The sequence below is a fragment of the Nicotiana attenuata genome, chromosome 5 (assembly GCF_001879085.1).
Source record: "Nicotiana attenuata strain UT chromosome 5, NIATTr2, whole genome shotgun sequence".
Classification (NCBI taxonomy): Eukaryota; Viridiplantae; Streptophyta; class Magnoliopsida; order Solanales; family Solanaceae; genus Nicotiana; species Nicotiana attenuata.
The window spans coordinates 2,032,402-2,058,042 of NC_031993.1; the positions used below are offsets into that span (position 1 = coordinate 2,032,402).

Here is a 25,641-nt window from a genome sequence, read left to right on the forward strand (position 1 = left end):
CCAACAAGTTGTACTCAGCAAATCATTTGGCATTATAAGTTGGTATTTGGAACCCGTTTGCCCGATTAATTCAGATTCGCACCGTGTAGAATCTATTAAAGGGAAAGCGCTCTCTCCTGAGAGCTTCTCCATTCTTCATGCTCGAACTCGAGATTTCTGATTAAGAGCGGAGGGATCACAACCATCCCTCCATATCCCATGGTGGTAATTTATCAATTGTTGTTAGTTGTTACTACTGTTTTTTGAACACAGAAAAAAGATGTATTTTTAAACACTTTCTTTTACAGCTTAAAATAAAATACATGTTAAAAGTGGGAAAAGAAAATGAATTCTTATTCTCCAGGTGAAATGGTTAGGTGAGATGTTACCATCAGTTTATCAATAGTGACATGGGAAATAGTAGTTGAATTTTCTATTAAGGTTTTTTATTGTGAATCATAACTAAAATGTTTTCCGGCTGGAATATATAAGTATTGTTTTTTTCAAAAGTATTCTCCAATGTATTGATCACTCTGTGTTAATTAAAGTAACATAATTTTACTCAATATGAAATTTGAAGGAAAAAAATAAAAACTTTTGAAATTTATTGTTTTAATCTACCATAACATCTCTGTATCTATAAAACTTCTCATTAAAATTAAAATAGGAAGCCTAAGTTACGTAGAAGTGTGTCATTTTTTCGAACGAACTAATAAAGAAAGCGTGTCCCACGGGAGCAAACGAGATATTTGTTGCCACCCCCAATAAATTGATATCAGATTGTCTTCTTTCTGTGAACGAATCTTTAATACTAACCCAAACAAAATAACTGAAAAAGTGAAAGATAACGACATAACAAAGCACCCATTACTAGCCAATCATGGGACAAACAAGTGGGACAGTTGCACTCCAAAATATATCTGCAAAATATAGAAACTTATTATATCTGTGCAGAATTCAAAGAATACAGAGGAAGGAGGAGAGGTGCCAAAGTAAAACAGGCTATAGAGTAAAGTGTATTTTGCTTTGCTCTTAGCCTTTCTGATTCTGTGAAAGATGTCAAAGATTTCATTGGACCAACCCCTTCTCCCAAAAATTCATACTGATAACAAATTATTGGCTATGGATATTCCTAATACTGCTCACCAAGTTAGTAATGGTCTCTTTCTCTTTTTCTGTATATGCTGTAAATTTATATTTCCTCCCTTGTTCTTTAAATTCCCAATTTGGGTTTCATGCTCTATTTATGCTAGATTATGTACAAAATGTGTGAGCGCAGCCAGGGGTGAAGCTAGGGGGTGGAAGGGGTTCATCCGAACCCCCTTCACCAGAAAATTGTACTGTGTATATAAGGTCAATTTGTTTATTATGTATATGTATGTTAGATGATGAAGGGGAGCCTTGGCGTTACTGGTAAAGTTGATGCCATGTGACCAGGAGGTCATCCGTTCGAGCTGTGGAAATAGTCTCTTGCAGAAATGCAGGGTAAGGCACCCTTGTGGTACGGCCCTTCCGTGGACCCTGCTCATAGCTGGAGCTTAGTGCACCGGGTTGCCCTTCATGTATGTTAGATGATGAATCCCCTTGGCTTATTCGCGTATTTACTTTTTATTTTATTTTTTGAATCGCCATGGTTGAAAATCCTAACTCCGCCACTGAGCGCAACCATTGATACTAAAAAATACTCCTTCTGCCACATAGAAATTTGCAGTCAAAACAAGTCGTAGCTATTTGTGTGGTTATAAATAATCTTATTCAAGGTAAAATGGGAAGTTTAAAGATAAACTATTTATGAGTAAAGAAATGTGTCTTTTTTCGCGACAGACTAAAAAGAAAACCGTTACATAAAATGGGACAGAGGAAATATACATATATGTACTAAGTTTGCAATGAAACAAGTAACGTTGTTTGGGAGGTTCTTTACATTAGAGTTGTTCACAGGGAGTAATGAAAATCTTATGAATATTATGGCGCCAAAAGTAGCTACTTCACATGGCTGTTATAGAACCTTAGCAATTTTGAAGAAGTTGATGTTTTAGCCTCTTGAAGATGTACATGAGCTAGCTTAGTGTCTTGATTACTGTTTTAAGCCTAACATTCTTAATTTCAAATGTATCTCTTTTTTCTTCAGTTAAGAAGTCTTTTGATAAAAAATCTAGTCAATGACCTCTGTGTTGCCTAGTTATGTCGCATAACCGAGGTCAAAGGGAATACATTTTTAAAATACAGCAATATGGTGTAGTAGCTACTAATTTTACAAATATAGTGTTATCATTACCCATGCGATCAGCACTGGTCTTGTAGTTTCTGATGTTTGTGAGGTACTAAATAATTCTGTTTGCTGAATTCGAGTCCTGAAGGGGAACCTTGGAGCACTGGTCAAGTTGTCTTTGTGTGACGTATAAGTCACGGGATCGAGCTGTAAATCAGCTACTGATGCTTGCATCAGGGTAGGCTGCCTACATAACAGCCCCTTGGGGTGCAGCCCTTCCCCGGACCTTGTGTGAACGCGGGATGCTTTGTGCACCGGGCTGCCCTGAATTCGAGTCCTGTTGTTTCCTAAAGTTTAGCTCGTTGCAAAACTCTGAATGCCATAATCCCCTTGATAGGTGTACTAAAAGAACGAAGAGAATTGTATAATTTAATATCTGTAAGCTATGACCTAATTTATTATTTATCTGTGCTCATTTCACCTGTTGTGCAAATTGCAGACTCATGGTTTCAGGTGGGAATTGTTTTGGGCACTGGTGTCAACAGTGCTTTAACTCTCGGATATGCTGGAATAATCATGGTTCCTTTAGGTTGGATTGGTGGTGTGGTTGGTCTAATTTTATCATCAGCTATATCGCTATATGCTAGTACTCTTATCGCTAAGCTCCATGAATACGGAGGAAAGAGGCATATCAGATATAGAGATCTTGCAGGATTCATATACGGTACGCATTGCTAAAAACTTATCAAATTACATAGTCAAGTTCTCCATTTCAATTTCAATTGTTTTTCTCCTTTCTGACTTATCTGGTTTTGATTCCATTGGTCTTAAAATGGGATTTTGGCTGCTGCAGGACGGACAGCCTATTCGCTTGTTTGGGCGTTACAGTATGCAAATCTTTTCTTGATAAATACTGGATTTGTCATTTTGGGCGGACAGGCGTTAAAGGTAATTTGCTTCTGTAACTTTTCAGGGTAGGATGCCTATATAACAAACCCTTGGGGTGCGACCCTTCCCCGGACCCTGCGTGAACGAGGGATGCTTTGTGCACCGAGCTGCCCTTTTAACTTTCCTGGTCCAGTGAGAGGAAAAAACAAGGATAAATGACATGAAAAGAAAATGTGTTCTGTCAAGTATAAATGCAAGTTTCATCGCTTTGTTCTTCTTGCTTTATATGAAAGGATCTTAAAGAAAGAAGTGAGGATTCATATCACCGACCCAAACATGCTTGGGACTGAGGCGTAACAGTTGTTGTATAGAATTTCTCACTTTTTTTATTTTTTGTTTAAACTTCTGATGGCATGATTCTCAATAACTTGATTGGCAGGCTTTCTATATTCTCTTTAGGGATGACCATCAGATGAAGCTACCATACTTCATTGCACTAGCTGGGTTCGCCTGTGTTTTTTTCGCAATTGCTATCCCTCATTTGTCAGCTTTAAGAGTTTGGCTTGGGTTTTCAACATTCTTCAGCCTAGTGTACGTTTGTATAGCGATTGCATTGTCTCTTAAAGACGGTATGCCTCTGCTTCCTTAATCTCTTGAGTCAAATGCATTACAATTTTCAACGTATGCACACATTGAAAATTATTCCTTTTTGTTGTACCTTGTAGTTGAAAAAATAAAATTGATCACATCTTATAGCCTGTTTGGCCAAGCTTCTCCAAGCGAAAAACACTTTTTTTTTTTTTTTTTACTTTTTTTCTAAAGTTGAAGTTTTTTGCCAAGCTTGTAGAGGAAAAAAAAAGTGCTTTTGAATAGAAGCAGAAGCAGTTTTGGAGAAGCAAAAATATACTTAAAAACAGTTTCTAAAAGCTTGGTCAAACACTAATTGCTGCTCAAAAGTGTTTTTCAAACAAATTAGCCAAACACAAACTGCTTCTCATCAAAAGTACTTTTGAAAAAACCACTTTTCAAAATAAACAGGCTATTAGTGTGTGTTCGTCCTTTCTAAATAACCTGAATTGCAGGACTTGAGGCACCTCCTCGAGGCTACAGTGTTCCAGGAACCAAAAGTAGTAGGATTTGGACGACAATTGGTGCTGCTGCAAACCTTGTTTTTGCGTATAACACAGGAATGCTACCACAGATACAGGTAACTGACCTATAACTGATAATTTAATTTGTTTAGCGAATTTTTCGTCAACAGCCTGACTTAATTTTCATGTAGTCAAAAGTAGTGAATTACTTGACGTGGGTTGTTTTTAATTCTCACAATCTCGCTTCTTTCTTGTAGGCTACTGTGAGAGAGCCAGTTGTCAAGAACATGATTAAAGCCCTCAACTTTCAGTTTACTTTAGGCATTGTTCCAATGCATGCTGTTACTTACATTGGATATTGGGCTTATGGATCCAATGCATCTTCCTATTTGCTAAACAATGTTTCCGGTCCAGTTTGGTTGAAGGGAATCGCTAACATTGCTGCTTTCTTGCAAGCTATCATCGCGTTGCATGTACTTATCACTCTGCTCTTATCTTACTGTGTTCAACTGAACCTATTGCTCTCTGCTCGATCCATAAGTACATATGCAAAAAATTTACGCTTGTGTATACAGTCAGACCTCTCTATAACATCATCTCTATATAACAGTCATTCGCTATAAAAGCCAAGTTTTTCTTGGAACTGATTTTTATGTTATATTGAAATATATGTCCTCTCCTCTATAATAATATTTCACTATAGTAGCCAAAAAATATTAGAACAAACGAGGTTGTTATAGAGAGATTTGACTATATATGTACAGTCAAACCTCTCTATGACAGGCTCGTTTGTTTCGATATTTTTTGACTGCTATAGTGAAGTTCTGTTATAGAAAGCATATATTATAACATAACATAAAAATCGGTTCCAAGAAAAACTTGGCTTTTATAGTGAATGGTTGTTATATAGAGATGTTGTTATAGAGAGGTCTGACTATATATACTAGACTCATTCTGAACTCACTGACTATAAACCTGGATTTACCTTCGCGCATATACCTGCTATATCTCTACTTTTGTTTAGCATACTGAATGTTGATTCTATATATGATTCTAGATATTTGCGAGTCCGACGTACGAGTTCTTGGACACAAGATATGGAACTAAAGGGAGTGGACTTGCTATTAAAAACTTGGGATACAGAATTGTTGTTAGAGGTGGTTATATAGCTATTACAACTTTCCTCTCTGCTCTTTTACCTTTTCTGGGAGATTTTATGAGTCTTACTGGAGCTATTAGTGTATTTCCACTTACATTTATACTTCCAAATCATATGTACCTTGTTGCTAGGAGAAAGAAGTTGTCTGTATTACAGAAGAGTTGGCATTGGCTTAATATTTGTTTCTTTAGTTGTATAGCAGTTGCTGCATTTGTAGCTGCATTGAAGCTTATTACAGTAGATTCTAAAACTTACCATGTCTTTGCTGATTTATAAATTTAATTTTTAGTGTTAAGGGGATAATGTTCTCATCTTTGGGGGTTATTTGTACGTAAATATAAATTATTCTGATAGAATAAGGTCTTTTGATTTTATCCTCAGTAAATTGTAAATATTTATATTGAGTACCATTATTTTACCCTGAAATTCAATTTAAGATTTCAAGTTTCAAGCAAGTGAATAGTTGCATTCTTAAATTTCTCTACCTTTGAAAATTATCCAATACCAATACAATTGTAATTGTTATTCAATCACAATTTTGTTTTTCCTAAGGAATTTAAAACTTTTATAAAAAGATTATCCAAATGTCACCTAAAACATTCAAGAAAGTAAAGCATAGCATTGTAAGCTATTCTTCAGTATAATTTGAACACTGGAACTTTCATTTTGAACTAGCCACTTTAATCATATGTGTTTATCCTCAATCGGATAACAATTAAATTTGTAAGTGGTTTTAAGGATACGCGTTTGATACAAAGTGATAAATTGAGTTAGATTGAATAAACAAAGATAAAATGAGTTCAAACCCCGCGAGGAGGATAGTTCCACCCTTAGTGAAATATTCACCCTCAATCCCGGCTTGCTATGGCCAACACTGATGAACAAGATAAAGAGATAATAACAGAGAAAATAATAATATATTGCTTTAGAATGCGTGTTACAATGTCTGCCATGAATTATCATACCCCTTTTATACAGTAGGGGATACCTACTCTAGCTACAACTCTATAAAAGGTAAAAAATATTCTGATCAACTGATTGCCGGTTCCCCATCGATACGTGACGAGATCCTCGTCGTGATATCCGGCCGGTCTCGGATATCACGGCCTTCCGTTGGTCGTGCTTGATTGCCCGATAATGTTCTTCAAGGTCGTTCAAGGCTAGGATTGATACCAGACCACGACCCCGATATTTCCGAGGGTAGGCGTCATGCCTCCGGACTCCGACTTGATGAGGCCCTTGTCTTGATTTCGGTCCCATGTCAGCATGTTTCGAGCTTGGCTTATCTTACTGGAGACCGGGGCGTACCATGAGTCCGGTTCCACCCGTATAGAGATAGTCCCCTCGTTTCTCGGAGAGTAAGTTGACGAGAAACGACATGAGCTCCCTGATTCCTTCTTTGATACGCTGTGTCAGAAATGACAAAAAATTGAAACGTCTCGTCAGTCATGTCATAATGGCATTAAATGCATGTCAGCCGCTGGTCGGTTGTCCCTGGATGCGAAACGTCGCTGAACTCTTATAAATACCCCCTCCTTCGTTCATTTTTCACTTTACACCAAATCTTCTACCTTCGTACCTCCAAGATTTCAATACTCTCTAGCGCTTTTACCTATGTTATTCAAGGTTCTTCAGTACTTTGCAAAACTTTTACTCATCTACTACTCAAGCCAACAAGTCTGATCCTTCAACTTTCAATCTTTCTCCCTCTTTCCCATGATTTTCCTTCATAACAATGGCAAAAACCTCAAAATCCGTTCCTTAAAAGGATGCTCCTTCTTCTTCGCAGCCGACCACCGAGGTCGAGGAGATCGCCCCCGAGATAGTTGTTGACGAACAGACGGGAGAACCCCCCTTCAAGATGTTTATTCCTGGTGGTTGTTCGGGCAACGACGACTTCAAGGTTGAGAAGCCTTCTTCTGTACAGGGTCGGTGTGAGGAGGCGTCGAGATAGATCTGCTCGATTACCGAAGAGGACCTTCCTAGGGTCCGAAAAGACTGTAACTGGGCCGACAAAGATATAGTGGTCCTTGACTCTGAGGAAGCCATTACCACTCATGTCGAGGGATCTCTCTAAGTGTTTACACTTATCCCTTTACATTGGGTCCGGTGGACCTAGTCATCTTAGACTTCTGCAGGAGGTATAACGTATGTCTCGGCCAAATTCATCCATCATTGCGGAGGATTGTGATCCTCCTCCAATTCTTCGTGAAAAAAATCGATGGGTGCTCGTTCACCATTAGTCATCTGCTATGCTTGTACAGTCCCTGAATCTTCTGGGGGGAGACTGATAAAGCTTGTACGTCGGGCCAGCAAAGCCCCGCTCTCGAGAATCGACAAGGACCGGGATCGGGGTTGGCAAGGACGTTTTGTCCGGGTGAGGACCGTCGACCTCGTAGCTGCCGAGTGGAGGTCGTTCCCCGAGAGGTGGAACGTATCACGTAAGTACAAACTCCCTTCAAGCGTTGATTTTATGCTTTATCTTCCTTTTCTCATCGATGTTTGTTGTGGCACAGCCCTTGCTCGAGTTCTGAAAGCCATTCCTCGGCTCAAGGAGTGGGTTGAGGGCATTGCACAGATGCCCTATTCTGAGCGCTCATGGCGCAAACTTTCAAAAAGCTGATGGGAGGCCCGTTCCCATGGTAAGGCTCCTTTCTCGAGCAAATCGTATTGAGCCTCTTCTTCTGGTATTGTGTTCTCATTTTCTTTTCTTTTTTTGACAGGTTTGCCTAAAACCGTTGAGCTTAGGCCTCCGGTTGGGGACGAGGACCTACCTGTTGAGTCTCCTGCTCCGAGGCAGACCGGGGAGAAGAAAAGAAAGAGGGCTTCGAGTTCCCCGAGCTCGGAGAAAAAGAAACCGCGAAGAAGGCTAGTGCGTAAGCCAAAGGAGAACACCCGCTCCCGAGTGCTCGACTCAAACTCACTCCTCCGGCTTAGGGACGAGCCGGAGGAGGATGATCTCTTTCTGGCCCACAAGCCATCTGCGCCCGAGGAACGGGCGACAGCCGAGGGGAAAATGACGGAGGCTAATCCCTCTCAAATTTGTGAGGCTGATGCAGTAGTGAGGGTCGAGAACTCTCAAGATGCCGGTTCTGCCCCGCCCGATGTTATATACATTATGGGATCGCCTTCATTCACAGAATCAATGTTTGATGAAGACCAAACGATGAAGGAGCGATCTACTTAGGGGGTCCATGGAGCACACGATCCCCTTCGAAGCTTTTTTGACAGTGTAGACTCATCTGCCCTTGAGGACTTTACCGGTTTGGGCTACTTGGAGGTGCCGAGGAAGAGTTCGTCCTCAGAGGAAGGTGGGACTAACTCGAGCCCGAGACTGGTCAACCGTTTTCCTACCCCGAGTGCGGATCCTGGTCGAAAACGATCAATTATCATCACCGGAGGATGCCCGGAGGATGCCCGGGTTCTTTCTGCCACTGTTGGGGTAGCTAGTTACCTTCGGTGCCTAGTAACTGACGAAGACCAGGAAAAAATGAGCGAGGTGGATGCATCATGCCTGTTCAATGAAGCACAACAGGCACTGAACCGGGTACAGTGTTGCCAATCTTTTTCATTTTTCAGCTTTAGTTCTTGATGAGCTTAATATTTCTTCTCATATTTGCAGGACTCGGTGCTTCACCGTGAAACCTTCCTCTGGTATCGGGATGAGCTGAGCCAACTCAAAGCCGAAGTCAAAGAGCTTGCTGAGAAGAGAGACATGTACAAACTTCTCAGCGAGCAACGTGAAGGAAAGGCTAAGAGCCTTCGAGTCGAGTTAGATGTGGCTTAGAAAGAACACGCCGACCTGGTGGAACAGGTAAAAATCTTTGAAGTTAGTGATGATAAGCTAGACACGCTGACTAATGGTCAGAACCCGCAGGTCCAACATAAGATTGATCGGATCGACCAACTCCGGGCCAAGATGGATGTAATCAAGGTCGAGGCCGAAGAGTAGAAGGGCAAGATGTATTGCTTAGCCTCGAAAAAGGAGACTGACGGGGTGCAATTAACCTCGGCGGAGGCTCAACTTCGAGCAATGAGGGAGAAAGTTGAGGTTCGATCCCAAAAAATCGAGGAGCTCCAGTCTCAATTGGGCTCGGCTATTGGCGATCGGAATACCCTCGCCAAGGAGCTTAAAGCAGCCAAGTCAGTGGCTGAAATAACCAGGGCCGATGCCGATGAGATGGTGGCCCAGTACAAATCTGATGCTGAGGCAGCCTAGGACCGCCTGAAAGATATCGTTGAATATGTGAAGTGGCAGTCCGAAGGGAGGCCCTCAAGGAAGTTCATGCCCGAGGTTTTGATTTATCGGTCGAGATCGAAAATGCTAAGGGGCTCGAGGCCGAGGCCGAGGCCGAGGCCAAGAAGTTGGCATACCCCAAGGACGAAGAAGACTTTGAGGGTTCCGGTGGATCCGGGGGCGAAGAGGACCCAATGGTCCCGATGATGAGGCGAGCTACGGTGAGGACCAGGCTGTTTAGGTGCCTTGTAAAGTTTTCTTTTGTTTTTGTTGAGGTCGTTCGCCTATATATATATATCCCTTCGACAATATCCGATCTTGTTTCTTTTTTACTTTTTTCCTTATGACTTCAAAAGTTTTCGAATGCCTTAGCTCATAATATTTAGGTTTTGTTCGGAGGTTCGAACAAGGCCTGTTCTTGATATCGTTTTGCTTAGGACTCGTGGGAGCTTGGTATGACCGGAAGTTTTCCCTGAAGTGTTTACTTAGAACTTTTTAGATTACAATTTTGCCGAGGGCAGCCTTTGAACCGGTTTAGAAATTTTGAAGGCCTTATGTTATGGTTACGGATCTCGAACATCTCCGAGCAGTTCTAAGATGGTTGTAGTATTTTAGGTTCGGGTATTTCCAAGTAGGCCTTCTACCCCTGGCTTCGATACCCGAGCCGCCCGGGCTTGCCCAGGACAACAGTCCCCGAATGGGGCGGCCGTAGCCTTTAAGTTTGGGCACTGCTTAGTAGACTTTTGTGCTCCCGGGCTTCGATAGCCCTGGCCGTCCAAACTTGCCTTGGACGACATTCCCCGAGCGAGGGTGATCCCTTGGATCCGGATAGAGGTGGCCCTTGGGCTCGATGTCTTTTAGGGAACAGAATGTAGTAATTTTCTTTAGAGACAACATATTTATCTGCAAGGTAGAAACTTTCTTTCATTTCTGTGCGCAATATACAAGGTTGCAAACCTGTACAAGCTCCGTGTTATGGCTTGGGTGGTCTATGTGGGCACGGTTCATTTGACCATTTGGCCCTTACAGTAACTCCTATCCACCGAGCCTAAACTGTTCGACCACAAAGTTTCTTTCCTTGGTAAAATCATTATCCGAAGGTGATGCCCCTCAATATTCGAGGTCGAACTTTAGAGAAGCCTTGGATACTGTTGATGTGATATTTGACACTGGTGCATAGCCGTTCTTCAATTCTAAGTTAGCACGATCCACTGTTGCCTCGTTTAAAACCTTGCCGGAAAACCCATTTGGACAAAACCGGTTCAAGGGAAAAGGAGTGCAACGCGTGCTTTCCTGCCTAAAAGTTGTATCATTCCTTGACCATTACCTGCAAGTGTTAGTCCAATATATAAAGAAAAGAAATGAATGGGGTCGTACCTTAGCAGTAGTATTGTTTCAAGTGAGTTACGTTCCAGTTGTTCGGTAGTCGCTCACCGCTCATTGCTCCGAGTTTGTCCGATCCTTTTCCGATGATCTCGATAATTTGATACGGACCTTCCCAGTTCTGCCCCAACTTCCCTTCGTTCGGGTTCCGGGTGTTTAGTGTGACCTTCCTTAACACCAAATCCCAGACATTGAAGTGTCGAAGGTTGGCTCTCCGATTGTAATACCTTTTGATCCGTTGTTTTTGGGCGGCCAACCAGACGTGGGCGGCCTCGCGCCTTTCGTCTAAAAGTTCCAGTCTTGTACTCATGGCCTCATCGTTCGATTCTTTGGTGGTATATCAAAACCCAAGACTCAGTTCTCCCACTTCGACCGATCTTAGAGACTTGGGCAAGATTTCTTTCCATTTTCCTTTGGCGTCGGTCAACCTCTTTTTGAGGTTTTGGAGTATGGTTTTGTTCGTGGACTCCGCTTTCCAGTTCCCACTAGGGTGATAGAGTGTCGATAGTATTCTTTTTTGATCTTATGGTCCTCGAAAAACTTGCTCACTTTGCTGCTGATGAACTGCTTCCCTTTGTCGCACACGATCTCAACCGGCATTCCGAACCGGCATATTATGTGGTCCCAGATGAAATCAATAACTTCCTTCTCCTTGACTTTCTCAAATTCCTGGGCTTCTGCCCATTTAGAAAAATAGTCAGTCATAAATAACATAAATTGAGCCTTACCGGGTGCCCATTGCAGGGGGCCGACGATGTCCATCCCCCATTTCAAGAACGGCCAGGGTGATAAGGCCGAATGCAGCAGCTCCCCGAGTTGATGAATCATCGGAGTGTGCCTCTAACATCCGTCGCATTTTCGTACGAATTCCTTAGCGTCCTTTTCTATGTCGATCCAGTAGTAGCCGGCTCTGATTATTTTTCGAACTAATAATTCGGTGCCCGAATGGCCGAATGGTTTCCGCAGGCGCCTTCGTGGACTTCTTTTATAACATATTCGGTATCTCCCGGTCCTATACATATTGTGAGTGGGCCATCAAAATCGGATAATAATTAAATATGTAAATGGTTTTAAGGATACGCAGATTAATTTGATACAAAGCGATAAATTGATTCAGATTGAATAAACAAAGATAAAATGAGTTCAAATCACACGAGGAGGATAGTTTTAGCCTTACTGAAATATTAACCCTCGATCCAGGCTTGCTATGGCCAGTATTAATGAACAAAAGAAAGAGATAATAACAGAGAAAATAATAATATATTGCTTTGGAATACATGTTACAATGTCTGGAATTAATTATCAAACCCCCTTTATATAGTAGGGGAGTCCTACTCTAGGTACAAATCTATAAACGGTAAAAAATCTTCTGATCAACTGATTGCCGGTTCCCCATCGATATGTGCCGAGATCCTCGTCGTGATATCCGTCCGGTCACGGATATCACGGCCTTCCGTTGGTCGTGCTTGATATTGCCCGATAATGTTCTTCGAGGTCGTTCAGGGCTAGGATCAATACTAGACTACGACCCCGATATTTCTGAGGGTGGGCGTCATGCCTCCGGACTCCGACTCGATGAGGCCCTTGTCTCGATTTCGGTCCCATATCAGCATGTTTCGAGCTCGGCTTATCTTACCGGAGATCGGGGCGTACCATGAGTCCGGTTCCACCCGTATACAATACGGACTAGACAAGGTGCCGTGCTTGAGGAAATGTGCAAAAATAAATTAAACGCAACAAATTGGAAGAATAAATCCTTTTACTTTTCCCATATGTGACACCAATTGACACAGTGGTAAGGCAAATGAAGCTGTCATAGATGAAAATTGCAATTATTTTTTGGACCATTGATGAAGGAAACAAATTTTATTTTATTTTTGAAATTCTTCACAGCACAATATAAAAGAGATGTACATAAATGTTAAAAACTGTGGAGGTAAAAAGTACGACTAGTATAAACCATAGGGAAGGTTGTATAGCCAACTTTCCAAGTAATATAGATCCGAGTGGTAACTCTTTCATCCTAAAGGTACAAGATTCCAATATCTTCCCTTCTGGAATTCAATTATACCGCCTATGTTCCAATTTATGTGGTTGTGTCTGATTGAGCAAGAAATTTAAAAAAGAATTTGTTTAGAAATTTTTCGTTTAAAATAAGCCATAAATATTTATATGATCATAAATTATATCATTAATAGTAAAATAAGAATTTTAAAGTTAAATTATTTCTAAATAAACCTTGGATATTTATATGACCGTGCATGAGTTCTATACCTTTCACATGCAGACATCAGATGATTTAACTGACTCTAACACAATATGTTGGAGCTTCGCCTGTAGTGAGTTTCGAACTCCAGTACATTATGTTAGAGTTTTTTCATGTTCTACCTAGGGGTATTTTTATTTAAATTTTATTTTTCACATTAAAAATTGGGTATTTGAATTTCATTTCAAGTGGTCGCAAACTATAAGAAAGAAGCTCAAAAACTGGCCAACCACGGCATTTTTACGGGGTAGGTGCACAAACAGCCAATTTTAGGAATACTATTCAAAGAGAATAGTCGGTACTTATTTTGTTCTGAAATTTTTGAATTAAAATCTTAACTTTAGAATATTTTGTCCCGAAAAATTTAACTGAAAAACTTAAATTCAGGATACACTGATTAATTCCTAAATAGCAGCCCTTTAAAATGGCTATCTGGTGTCATTTCTACCATTGACCTTCTTCTTCTCAATTGGACCCAAAATCATTGTCGAGCCCAATAATTTATAACTGGGCCTCAAACCCACCCGTTGTTCAACCAAATACTAGCCCCACCCAATAATATAAATTACTCTCTTCTACTGCATTCTAGGGTTTTAGCTTAGCTTTCTTGCCGGCAAATTCCTCAGTTGTGCAGCTCCACAGTCGACAATGGTGAAGGGACGCCAAGGAGAGCGTGTAAGGTATAATACTCTCTCATTTTCAACTACAATCTCCATCTCCTTTTCATAAAATCCTCTGTAAAAATCACATTCTTACTTTCCCTTTTCTCCTTTCTTCTCGCAGGCTCTATGTTAGAGGTACCGTTCTTGGATACAAAAGGTAAAGTTAATTTTTTTCATTTAGTTTATGTCTTTAACTTATGTTTTTCAATTAATTTTGGGCACGAATTGATTTTCTTGGAAAAAAATATTTGTGATTTTAAGGTCGAAGTCGAATCAATATCCAAGCACGTCATTGATTCAGATCGAGGGAGTGAACACTAAAGAAGAAGTGGATTGGTACTTAGGAAAGCGTATGGCTTATATTTACAAGGCCAAAACTAAGAAGAATAATTCACATTATCGTTGTATTTGGGGTAAAGTTTGTAGGCCACATGGTAACAGTGGTGTCGTTAGAGCTAAATTCAAGTCCAATCTGCCACCTAAATCCATGGTACATATTGACCTCATTGCTAATTTTACTTTTTTATAATTAAATTTGTGTTTGGAAAATTTTGTAAATATGTTTTTTGTAATGATTGCAGGGATCTAAGGTTAGAGTTTTCATGTACCCAAGCAACATATAAGGTACTCTATTTTTTATTTAAATCGTTTATTATGCTATGTTATGCAGTTATTAGTGTGCTACTTGTTTCTGCATTTGTCTGAATTGCCCTGCTATAGGATATAGATTAATGAATAAAGAATCATTTTGTATGGTTTTATAATTGGTCTAAAAATTCGTAAGAATTGATTTTTTGTTTTGTTTTGTGTTAGCGTAAGATCGTCGGACAATTGCAGTATTAAAACATTGAATACTTTTACCTGATAAATTGAAAGATCGTTCATAACACTTTGTTGTCAAAGGCTCATTTAAGGCGCGCTTAATCCCTGAAGCTCAGAAAAGCTCAGCCTTCCGCCTTAAGGCAGGGCATTAAGGCATATACGACATTCTCCTTGAGTTCTATCTTGAATCAAGCGGCACTAAACAACAAATATACTTGGCAAATAAGTGTATTAGCTGTTACGGAAAACATTATGAATAAATTTGTTATTATTTTCTCGAATTACATATATATTTTTATTTTTTCCTTCGTTGCATCTTTTTTTACTTAAGGGCACACTTTAATTGCGCTTTGCGATTAAAGCCCGAATAGACCTGCAACGCATTTTAGAGAATTACATATATATTTTTATTTTTTCCTTCATTACTCCTTTTTTTACTAAAGGGCACACTTTAGTTGCGCTTTGCGTTTAAAGCCCGAATAGACCTGCAACGCATTTTAGAGCTTTTCGCCTTTGACAACATTGCATTTACATGCCAAGATGGCCTGAACAATTTGCTCAAAGTATGGCACTCAACTGCAGTTAACACTCACGAAATGCCAAGCATCTATACATGCTGGTATTTTTCTTACGCCCAAAAAGTGCGTGAAACAGAGATCTTTTAATATACTTCAATGTTTCCTAAAGCAGGGAAAAAGACACTATAGAGCATTAGTTTTTCACTCTATGGTGTCTTTTTCCCTGCTTCAGGAAACATTTGTAACCTGTGTTTACTGTGTGCATGCAGAAGTTGTGAAAAACTAATGCTCACATGTAAAATGATGGTCATGTCTCCTGTTCCCGGTTAATTACAGGGTCTTTATTGACTTTAGTTCCAGCAGAAATTAGTTCTAACTTCCATTCTTCTGAGGAACACATTTCAATAAAGATATGTGCATAAGCTTTAAGCAGATAAATAATTGCAAACCTATGTTTGGGCAACGTGGAAAGGGAAGCGTGTTCTAATAGAGCCATGCAATTTGCTATAGATATGGCATTAAAATTGTTTTTGGCATCATCTGAGTACCACACATGTAGCATTTAAACTGAGCGCAGGTTGTAGATGGATTTCATCTTTTACTTTGTCATGATAATGATGCTATGATTATTAGATGTTCTAGCCTGTTCAAAATATCCTATCATTGCGACATCAGTTTGTTGTTACTTTGATGTTGTGCTGTATGAGTGTCATTTACGATTTCCTTCTTATTTATCTTACCTGTTGACGTTATGCGAAGTTGGTGATGTGATTTTTATTTACTCTTGCAGCACGATATTGTGTTGGTGCTTGCTTGGGAGGCCTTACGTCCATCTGATCAAGGTCATTTAGTGATCAAGGATTTGAATCTTTTTTAAGTAGTTGGACATAAATTGTTAAGTTTATCGTTTCCTGAGAAATTCCAAGAAGTGAACATCTGAGTAGATGTTGTCTAATTTTGTTCTTGGAGTTTCTATGTACGACTATTTGGTATTGGTTGTCCTAAAAATCTTGATATTTCCAACATGTGTTAGTGTTTGCTTTTCCCAAATGAATGCTTTCCCTGGTTTTAATGTTGAGATGAGTTTGATGTTGAATTAATTATTGGCAAATCTTCTGTCCTAATACTGCTCTTCTGCTGTATTGGACTTTATCTTAGGTTCCAAATGTAGAAAAGAATGTTTTCAGCTGAGAAATCTTGGGTTTCTCAGTCCTTTTTTATAGTACATCACAACTTATGTACTTGATCAACTTTTCTTATTTCCAAAGCCATTGAAATAACTTTAGGGTGCTAGACTTGCGGACAGGGGCGACTCAATAAGTTTGCTGGCCTAAAGCCAAACTTTATTGTGCGGCCCTTTTAAAAAAATCATATATATTTTTAGTTGAAGTAGATTTTTCTAGCTTTTTGAGAATAAAATTACTTAATTTTTTTTTTGCATAAACCATTTAATCTCTCATGTGCAGTATGATCTTATGTAATAGAACATGATTCAAGAAGTTGATAACTTTATATTAAAAGAATTTTTTGATGTTTCAATATACTTGTTGCAATGATGAAAACCTGAAGAAAAAAAATAGAGTTTAATAGTGTATTAGTTATTTTCTAATGATTAATGTAATCCTTTGTATATATAAATATTTTACTTTTCTACTTTGAAATACTTAATATTTTCTTCAAAAGATTTGGGACCTCACGAGAAGAGTTGTGGTGGGATGGATAGCATATCTCCTTCTTTAATCGGAAGTATTCGGTTTCAGTATTTGGAACGAAAAAAATTCCTTATAAGGAACAGTTTCCACTTTAATAAATTTTACACGGTACGAATTTGAATTAATCAATGTCCCAAATTAAATATCGGATATCAAATAAGAATTGCCAAACAACAATTGGGGCCCCGAAAATTTTGTGGCCTAAAGCCACCGCTTTAGTGGCTTTATCCTCTGGCTGCCCTTGTTTGCAGATTATGGAATTCAACACGTTATCATTTCTTTGAAAAGCAAAATGTATTTCCGCACAAAAAAGGGAGGTTGTAAAGGTTGGAGCCACTAGTTGAGTTAACTTGGGTGAACAACTTGCTGGAGAAAAAGGAAAAGGGTACTCTTATACTAAAGAAAGCAGTAAAACTCATAACTTCATAGGAGAGGCAAAGTTCTAGAACTTTAATTTAGCCCCACTAGTGTAGAAAGACGTTAATAACGAAAAGGGTAAATACATCAAACCCCATTCAATTTTTAGAAGAAAAATAATTTTATTGATAAATAATTATGAGTACAATTTTATTTGGGAAATTACCAGCTATGTCCATTTATAAGTAGCTCATTACAAAAATTGGCCAATTGATAAAATATTACTAATATTAGCCAAATTAGCCAATTAGCTATTTGTAGCAAAAAAATATCAAATTTTTGCTTTGTTTTGAGTGGGTGTTATTAGAATAGATTGGGCACAACTTAAGGAGCTTGAATCTCAGTTTTGGGATGATTTTGTGAAGTTTTGAGGTGGTTTGAATTGAAAATTCGAAGTAAAAGCTGAACATGAAAAAAAATGATATGTGTATCACACTGTGTATCATTTGTGTATCACATATGTATCATATTTGTATCAATTGTGTATCATATGTATATTCATGTATACCTGTGTGTGAGATACATGCGTGATACATGTTTGATACATGTGTCGCAGAAGACTTTTTTGAACTCGATTTAATTACGAATTTTGATACAAAACCATTCCAAATCACCTCCAATCTTCCTCAAATTTTGTATATTGACTTATCTATATATTTTCAATGAATTTCAACTATACCCATTNAAGGCTATTTGTTAAATACCCAAATAATTGAATAAAAATTATTTTATAAAATAATTAACAATGAGAAAAATAATTTTCATGCATAGAAGTGCTTCAAAATAATTATTCAATATTTTAAAAATATAAGGGACCAATTTCTGGTAAAATCATGCAGTGATGTGTACGTGGGCTATAATTGCAAAATCAATGCAATTATAACCAAAAGGTGTAAATCTGGCCATTTGTGAAATAAATGGAACTTAATATGGCTATAAATAGCAAAATTAAATCAATGAAATGTTATAGAGCCATTTGTGATGCAATTTTATAATCCTTTATATAAATAACTAGATGAGGCAAGCCCGTGCAGAGCACGGGTCCAATGCAGTTGACTTGTTTGAAAAAATAACACGGGCTAGTCAGTTATCAGACTGGTAGTTGAAAAATAGTCAGTGTTTGCGAAGTCATTGAAAAATAGCACTATTTTGTTAAAACACGGAAAGTTACAGCATAATATGCTGCATTATAGAGCTCATGCGTGTAAACTTCCAGCTAGGGGTGTTCATAAAAACCCGAAAAACCGAACCAAACCGAAAACCAAACCAAACCGACCGAAAGAACCGATACTTTTTGGTTTGGTTTGGTTTTGGTTTTGAATATTAAAACCCGATCAAATTTGGTTTGGTTTTGATTTTAATCAAAAAAAAACTGAACCAAACCGACTATAGGAGTAGCTATTTCAAATTTATTATTACGCATATATATATATATATATTCAATGTTCCAAAAATTTTATGGTAAATGTTAATAGTTTGCACTTTTAGCATAGTTCTTTACCTTTACATTCTAGTTTGATTGGTAGTTTTCTTTTGTTAAGTGTAAGAATCCATTTCGTGTTAAAAATAATATATTTTTAATTGAGTCCTTAAATTATGCATCACTATTTGATTCAATTATCATCAATATATCTTGGTAAATAATAGATTTCTCAAAGGGCAATTGATTTAATATTGTTACGTTGAAAATGTGGTGGTCGCCGGAATATGTGTTTAGTAGTGTATGTCTTGTATTTAAGAAAAACCCGATAAATAACCGAAAAAACCGAAAACCGACAAAACCCGACATAAACCGAATTGAGAAAAAACCGACTTAACTGGTTTGGTTTGGTTCTAATATTTGAAAAACCGACTTACTTGGTTTGGTTTCTTTTTAGGGAAAAAGCGATCCAAACCGAACCATGAACACTCCTACTTCCAGCATATTATGATGGAACTCCTGCACACAAAAATTTCCAGCATAATATGCGGGATTATGGAACTTCTGCATATAAACTTCCAGCATATTATGATAAAACTCCAGCACATTATAAAGTTCCAGCATATTATGCTAGAAACCCATATGTAAAAAATTCGAACCCCAGCATATTATGCTGGAATATTTCCTGGATTTTTAAGAGTGTTATTGTTCGGATTTTATCTTTACACGAAAAGTGGCTAAATTTCGATTACTTTTGAAACCGTGGCTATTTTTCAATTATCAGTTGTAAATATGGCTTTCTGATATTTTTTTCCCTACATATTTCTCCGTTTGTTTTAAAGATTCTCTTTTGATAAGTAAATGCCAAGTTTTATTGATTACAAAAGACTAAAAGAGCACCAAGTGTTGTTGAATATAAAGGGGATACAAATACACGTAGGAGGTCTAAGGCAATTCATATTGTATACATCTTTTATTTTGGTTGAAGACAACCACAAACAAATATATGTGTTCGAGTGTGTGGACAGCATTTTCTTTATTTCTAAAACATCTATGTTTCTTTCGTTCCAAACACCTAAAATATGCAGGTTGAAATTGTATTCTACACATCTTTGAGATGTTCTTTACTTTTCTTGTCCAACTTAAGATAACTTATTTTAGAGCACCACGCATCAGCAATTTAGGTTTAAATAATCCTTGAAACATGCACTATAGTTGACAAGCAAAGGCAAATTTACCGTTTGCTCGATAAAAATCCAATTACTTTACGAAATGATGGCTTCAGCTTCCTCTAGGCACATGTAGCATCTTAAGCATACATTTTCACCAACATATTTGCTTGAGTTGGTCAGTGCAGTCCTCTCCAATAGATTAATGTTAAGATGCTTTCTCTTTCAAATCAGCCTCCAACATGAAGTTTCAAATGTGAAGAGAGAGAAAAAAAACCATTACAATACATATAACCAAGCTTTGAGATATAGCTTCAAGGTTTACTTTTTAAAAATTGTTAATAAGATACAAAGTGAATTAGATTATGGGTATAAGAATTTTTAGTTAGTTCAAGTGACATACAGATATATACCTATAACTCAAATGAAGTTTAGCAATTCAACAACTCCATAAAACAAAAGAATGCTCCACAGTAAATATTAGAAAGCTGAGAGGAGACAATGTGAGACAACAAGTATGAACTTAAACTGGTTGTAATTCTTTTTTGCCTTCAAAGGTCCTTCTCATCTATATACCTTAATGCTTAGCTCAAGAAGACGATAAAAGAAGGAATTTATGCCCCCTACTATGCTAAACATAGAGCAACTTAATAATACTATTCTTTGATCAGAGTAACCTAAAGAAATTAATACCTCCATTGCTAATATTAAGGACAAGGATACCAACAAAAAAATTCCACTACTAATGCAACAAATCAAGAATAAAAAACAGTAGGGTAAATAAACACTTTCATCTTCCTCACAATCACCTTAATATAATCTCTAAATAAACGAAGGATCCACTAATTTGTGTTTATCAAGATAGATTCAACAAAATAGTACAAAAGTTTATTAATCTCAAATTTTTCTAATAAAATTACCAAATGTTTGGAATCTTAGACATTCCTGCTCTAGCCATCATTGAAAAGGTTTATGCTAGAACTTTATGATGCGAACTATTAAAACCAATGTAAATTTCTCTTTATCTCCTTTTTTTAGCAATATGTTTCTGGCTCCATTACAAAGTTAACGAGAAGTTTCTCAATGTATTTTGTATTGCATGTAGGCCTTGTACTTTGAACCACTGATTTATACACCCTTATAGTTCAACTTCTTACATAATAATATGAACATCTCTAAGTACCAAATGAGTTGTTGCTGAAAAAATGATCAGCCTTTTCAATTTTGGTGATACTAAATGATCAGTTGTCACCACAAAATAATCATCTTCTTGAAACTTAAACAAAGCACCCATAACAACTTCTTAAGGACTCCTGTTTGCGTGGTGGTGCAATCTTATCTTAAATAGCAGTATACTGATACACATATGCATATATCTTTATTATAATGAGCTTTTATATATATCATCATCGGTAATATAAGATCTTAACTATGGAAGCATCCCTAAACTTTGAACATTAGAAGAATATTTCAAGGTGCATACCTGTCCATCGGAAGACAACAGTCTATCCTCGCATGTTTGGCAGTTGCCTAGCAAATAATTCTTCGCTCATAGTATTAATCAGAAGACAACAGTCTATCTTCACATGTTTGGCAATTTCCTTGCAAATAATTTGTTGCTCGCAATTAGCCTAGATTTAGTATTTAGTACTTATTGCTCGGCAAAACAACTAAGACTATATAAATATTACTATATGTCTAACAGAAAAAACTATTTATCAATACCAAACCATATGCTCATAAACACCATCATTTTAAATACAGACAAATTTGAGTCCCCTTGATTCGTCTTGCAAATTATTGAACTTTGCATTGATACTAAAGAAAAAGACACAAAGCCGATGGAAAAAAATTGCTGAAAATATCTTTAAAAGACCATTAGCTATAAAATCGGATAATGAAATAGATTCCTCAGTGAAGGTTTCAGAACTTTTGTTCCTACTCAGGGCCGGCTTGAGGCCAAAGCAAGCAAAGCATTGGCTTGAGGCCCCCAAATTCTAGGGGCCCCAAAATTTCTTAAAATTAACTTTATGGTTTAAAGATATTAAAAAAATATTGAATTCTTTAGAGGAAAAAAGGTAAAAAGAATTGTAAACTTTGTAATTCATGCTGACCAAAAAAAATCAAAGAAAAGGAGAGTATAGTGAACGCTTACTGTAGTGAAATGCGTATAAGAATTTGATTTCTTGGCAATACAAGTTTCCTTTTAATCTTGTCTTCCTAATTCATATTTATACTTGTGCTTGTTCTTTTCTTTTTCGTAAGCATTTTAAATTGTGTCAAACAAAAAAGTGCATTTAGAAATTCGAATTGCATATTCCTTTCGTCCCAATTTATGTTAGGTTGTCATTTAAAAATTGTTGTCTAAAAAAATATGAGTCATATTATTAGAAACTCAAAAATTTTGAAACTTTAATATAATTACAATCTCAAAAAGGCGCTCTCAATAAAGTATTAGCAAGAGTGCTACTTACAATCTTCTATGAAACTCCATGAACACGAAATTATTCATGCACCAGTTTTTTTAGTATAATTCAACATATTATATTAGGTTATTTACAATTTATTCTAGATATTCACCAATGAGTGCTACCTAATGGAATGGACTACAATTACCGTTTAAATTAATCAGAAGGTGTAAATAATTTTGACACTGTCAATGCTCAAAACTTAAAAGATTATGTTATGTACGTTCATTTCTTTTTCTTATTTGTGATGATAGCCAAATCAAAATGTTCACGTCAAGTTCTGGACCTCAACGCTGATAATCCATCAATTTATTCTTTGTGCTCTTCTTCCTAGTTTTTTTTTTGTGTGTGTGTGTGTGTTAAATGACTAATTTGTTGTTTAGAAAGCAATTTTTTTTTGTTAGTGCACAAATTTTATAAAATAAATTTAAGGGGCTCTCAATATGATTTCGCTTTAGGCCACGAGATCAGTTGATCCACCCCTGTTCCTACTCATACTGGCAAAGTGTATGCAGCTACACACAAATAAAAAACTAAGTTCACCCTTATCCCAAAAGAAAGAAAGAAAAAGAGAAAGAAAGAATCAATTGAACAGTTGTGGATAGGTCCATTAATCTGAATGAGTTAAAAAATGTCTACCTTAATAATGCTAGTTGAACTCAGTAAGGCTGATGACAAGCACAGGAATATGAAACTCTTCTGCTTTAATCATTTTCTGTAAGGATTTTTGTTTCGATCATATTACCAAACACATGATGGACTCTGCCTAATGGGCCCATTTTTGAATTTGTAAGGTTTCTCCCCATACTTAATCTCCTTTTTCAGATTTATATAGCAGAAGGGTTAGTCGAAACATAGTGTACACAAGCTGATTAGTCAAATCTCCAGAAAATTTGACACCACCACAAGAATCAAGTGAGAAAACTTAGTACATTATTTATCAGAGCTTCAAGAAACTCACCTAGTACTACCACTTCAGGTGTAGCGTCTAGGCATTTTAAAGTGAACTTATGGTCTCATTTTTATCTACTTGTCGTCATAATACTCAAATCTGCAATAGTCCGTCAAAGAGAAAATACTGAATCAAAGAATAATACGTGTTCACCTATAGGAGGAAAAGGGCAATTATGAACAACGTTGAATGAGGGAGAGAAATTAATGAAGAGATGGCACAACTCCAGAAGGGTAATTGACAAAAGTTTTTTTCAATTCCACCGAGGGCCCCACCTCAAAAGCCTCAGAAAGCAAATATCAGAGTTGTTCAGTTTGAAGGGATAAACACACTGCTCATTCATGAAAAGACCCAATAGCTTTGCATATTCACCTACCTCGTAGTTTTTTTTTTGCAAATTTTTCACGTGATTAGTCTTGATGAAGCATAGAATAAGCTAAACAGACAAAGAGGGGAAAAAATTACAGATAGGAAGAAGAATGAACGGGAAAAAAAAGGACTGGAGTGAGCACTGCGTGAGCAGACGCAACAAACAACTTTTAGGATTGAGCTAAATGACAGTTTTGCCCTCGGTCAACCATCATGGTTTTTCTATATAATAGAAATTCTTTGTGATTTGAGGGTTGTTTCAGCGTATTATTTCGACGAACGTAGGATGGTACGGACCTCCGTAGGATATATTTGATCTCCATAAAAGTTGATCATTGTTTGGATCTTCTTCTTGAAGTATTTGATTATTAAGAAGTATCCGGTGGCACTCCAAACTGATCTTGAGGAAGAACGATCGGACTTGAAAAAGACATAATTTGATGTCTTGATCTCTTTGTGAAAATTCCATGAGTTTATGAGAACCCCGTCCAATTATTTTCAATAAAGTGTTTCAGATCATGGTAACTTTGTTTGGGTTTCATTGAACTTATCCTTAATAGAGGAAATACACAAAGAAGAACTGGTCGAACAAGCATCTAGCCAGCATATGTCAAAGGTTTGTGGTAGATGGATAAGAATTTTACAACCCTTAATTAGAGGTTTTGAATTCGAGTTTTGTGAGTGAATTTCTTATTTATAACGCTTTCCCTTGAGAAATCTGGATTAGTCGGGACCTTAAAGCGATACGGAACACGTGGTAAGCAAAAGAACATGATCAAAAGCCTTTTGGTAAGAGAAACATAGAACAAATTGGAAGTGTTTTTCTTCTTTTGAAAACAATGTCCACGTTCAAAAATGAGATGAGGGTTGGACACTATTACTTCGTATAGGAACCAATTGCTGTCACCAACAACCAAAAACTGCCATTGTAAATGCATATTCGTTTACTTGGATAAAACCAATTCAATTTCATATCATCACACATGGTGTTACAAATGCACCAAAACAAACAACGTGTCGTGTTACACCGTAAAGGAATATGGTGGAATGAATGAATTCCATTCGCTCTTAATTACTGGTTATGTATTGATGTTCTATGCCGCCATCAGCCTCAACTCAGAGGTGCAGGTTGATTTTTCTAGTTAAGGTTGTATTCATTTATTCATATTCAACTCGACACATAAAAAGGCTTACTAGTGACTCGGCTTGACTTTCTCGGCTTCGAGAATAAAGAAATTTCTGGTAGGAGAGCTTCTCTCTTAAATGGGTTATAAACAACAACAGAATATAGCTCTAAATGGTTTTATTTCATGAAAAGCAAAAGAATTTAATTTTCAAGTTTGGTTTATTTTCACTAAATTAGAGTTGATCCTTTCTTGAATTTGCCGTAGATGAACCAACTTAATGGTTGACCAGGTTGTCTAATCCCCTACTTTCACACCATATATGGACCACTTTTTCTTGTTTATTCGGCAGTTGTATTTTTCTCCATTGACTAGGAAAATGCATGGAAATGTACTAGATTTTAATTATATTCTAATTAACTTACACATTGAACTATTTGTTAGATTGGGTCAAACGTACTCACGGAAAATACCATCTCTACCTCCCTGAGATAATGATAAGGTCTGATCTCACACTAGAAAAATATACTGAATATGTTGTTGGATCGAACGATTACTATATTTTCGCTTAACATCACCTTGTTATGAAATTGAACATGCTTTTATCTCTAATTTTTTTTAATCTTCTTTTATCTCTAATCTTGACACCTAAAAACATTTTTTTTTCTAACATTTCTCCTTCTACTTAACATTTTACTAAACAAATTATAAGCCGAAGAAATTAAAGTACTAAAAAGTTTCATTTCATTCATCACATTCTAAGCTTGATTGCTATTTTAATTGAGATATGTGG

At 37.3% G+C, this 25,641-nt stretch overlaps 2 protein-coding genes across 4 annotated transcripts; both read left to right on the forward strand.

The window, feature by feature from the left end:
* Positions 885-5,695, forward strand: LOC109225165 (proline transporter 1-like). 3 transcript variants are annotated; one of them, XM_019389749.1, is made up of 7 exons: positions 885-1,138; positions 2,691-2,915; positions 3,045-3,139; positions 3,519-3,708; positions 4,162-4,286; positions 4,428-4,643; positions 5,228-5,695. In XM_019389749.1, exons 1-7 carry the CDS (start codon positions 1,036-1,038, stop codon positions 5,603-5,605), a joined length of 1,332 nt encoding a protein of 443 aa, XP_019245294.1. In that variant the 5' UTR covers positions 885-1,035; the 3' UTR covers positions 5,606-5,695. The 3 variants fall into 3 exon arrangements, with proteins under 3 accessions (XP_019245294.1, XP_019245295.1, XP_019245296.1); XM_019389750.1 differs by having other exon boundaries at positions 1,041-1,128; XM_019389751.1 differs by lacking the exon at positions 885-1,138 and adding an exon at positions 1,421-1,541.
* LOC109225168 (60S ribosomal protein L35a-3) lies at positions 13,786-16,317 on the forward strand. Its single transcript, XM_019389754.1, has 5 exons — positions 13,786-13,895; positions 13,999-14,034; positions 14,139-14,367; positions 14,459-14,501; positions 16,008-16,317. The coding sequence occupies exons 1-4, from the start codon at positions 13,864-13,866 to the stop codon at positions 14,498-14,500; spliced, it is 339 nt and encodes a 112-aa protein (XP_019245299.1). The 5' UTR covers positions 13,786-13,863; the 3' UTR covers position 14,501; positions 16,008-16,317.

Coding starts and splice junctions, on each gene's coding strand:
- LOC109225168 (XM_019389754.1), top strand. CDS start 13,864: ATGGTGAAGGGACGCCAAGGAGAGCGTGTAAG. Junction 13,896..13,998: donor CGCCAAGGAGAGCGTGTAAG/GTATAATACTCT, acceptor TTCTTCTCGCAG/GCTCTATGTTAGAGGTACCG. Junction 14,035..14,138: donor ACCGTTCTTGGATACAAAAG/GTAAAGTTAATT, acceptor TGTGATTTTAAG/GTCGAAGTCGAATCAATATC.
- LOC109225165 (XM_019389749.1), top strand. CDS start 1,036: ATGTCAAAGATTTCATTGGACCAACCCCTTCTCCCAAAAATTCATACT. Junction 2,916..3,044: donor TCTTGCAGGATTCATATACG/GTACGCATTGCT, acceptor TGGCTGCTGCAG/GACGGACAGCCTATTCGCTT. Junction 3,140..3,518: donor TGGGCGGACAGGCGTTAAAG/GTAATTTGCTTC, acceptor CTTGATTGGCAG/GCTTTCTATATTCTCTTTAG.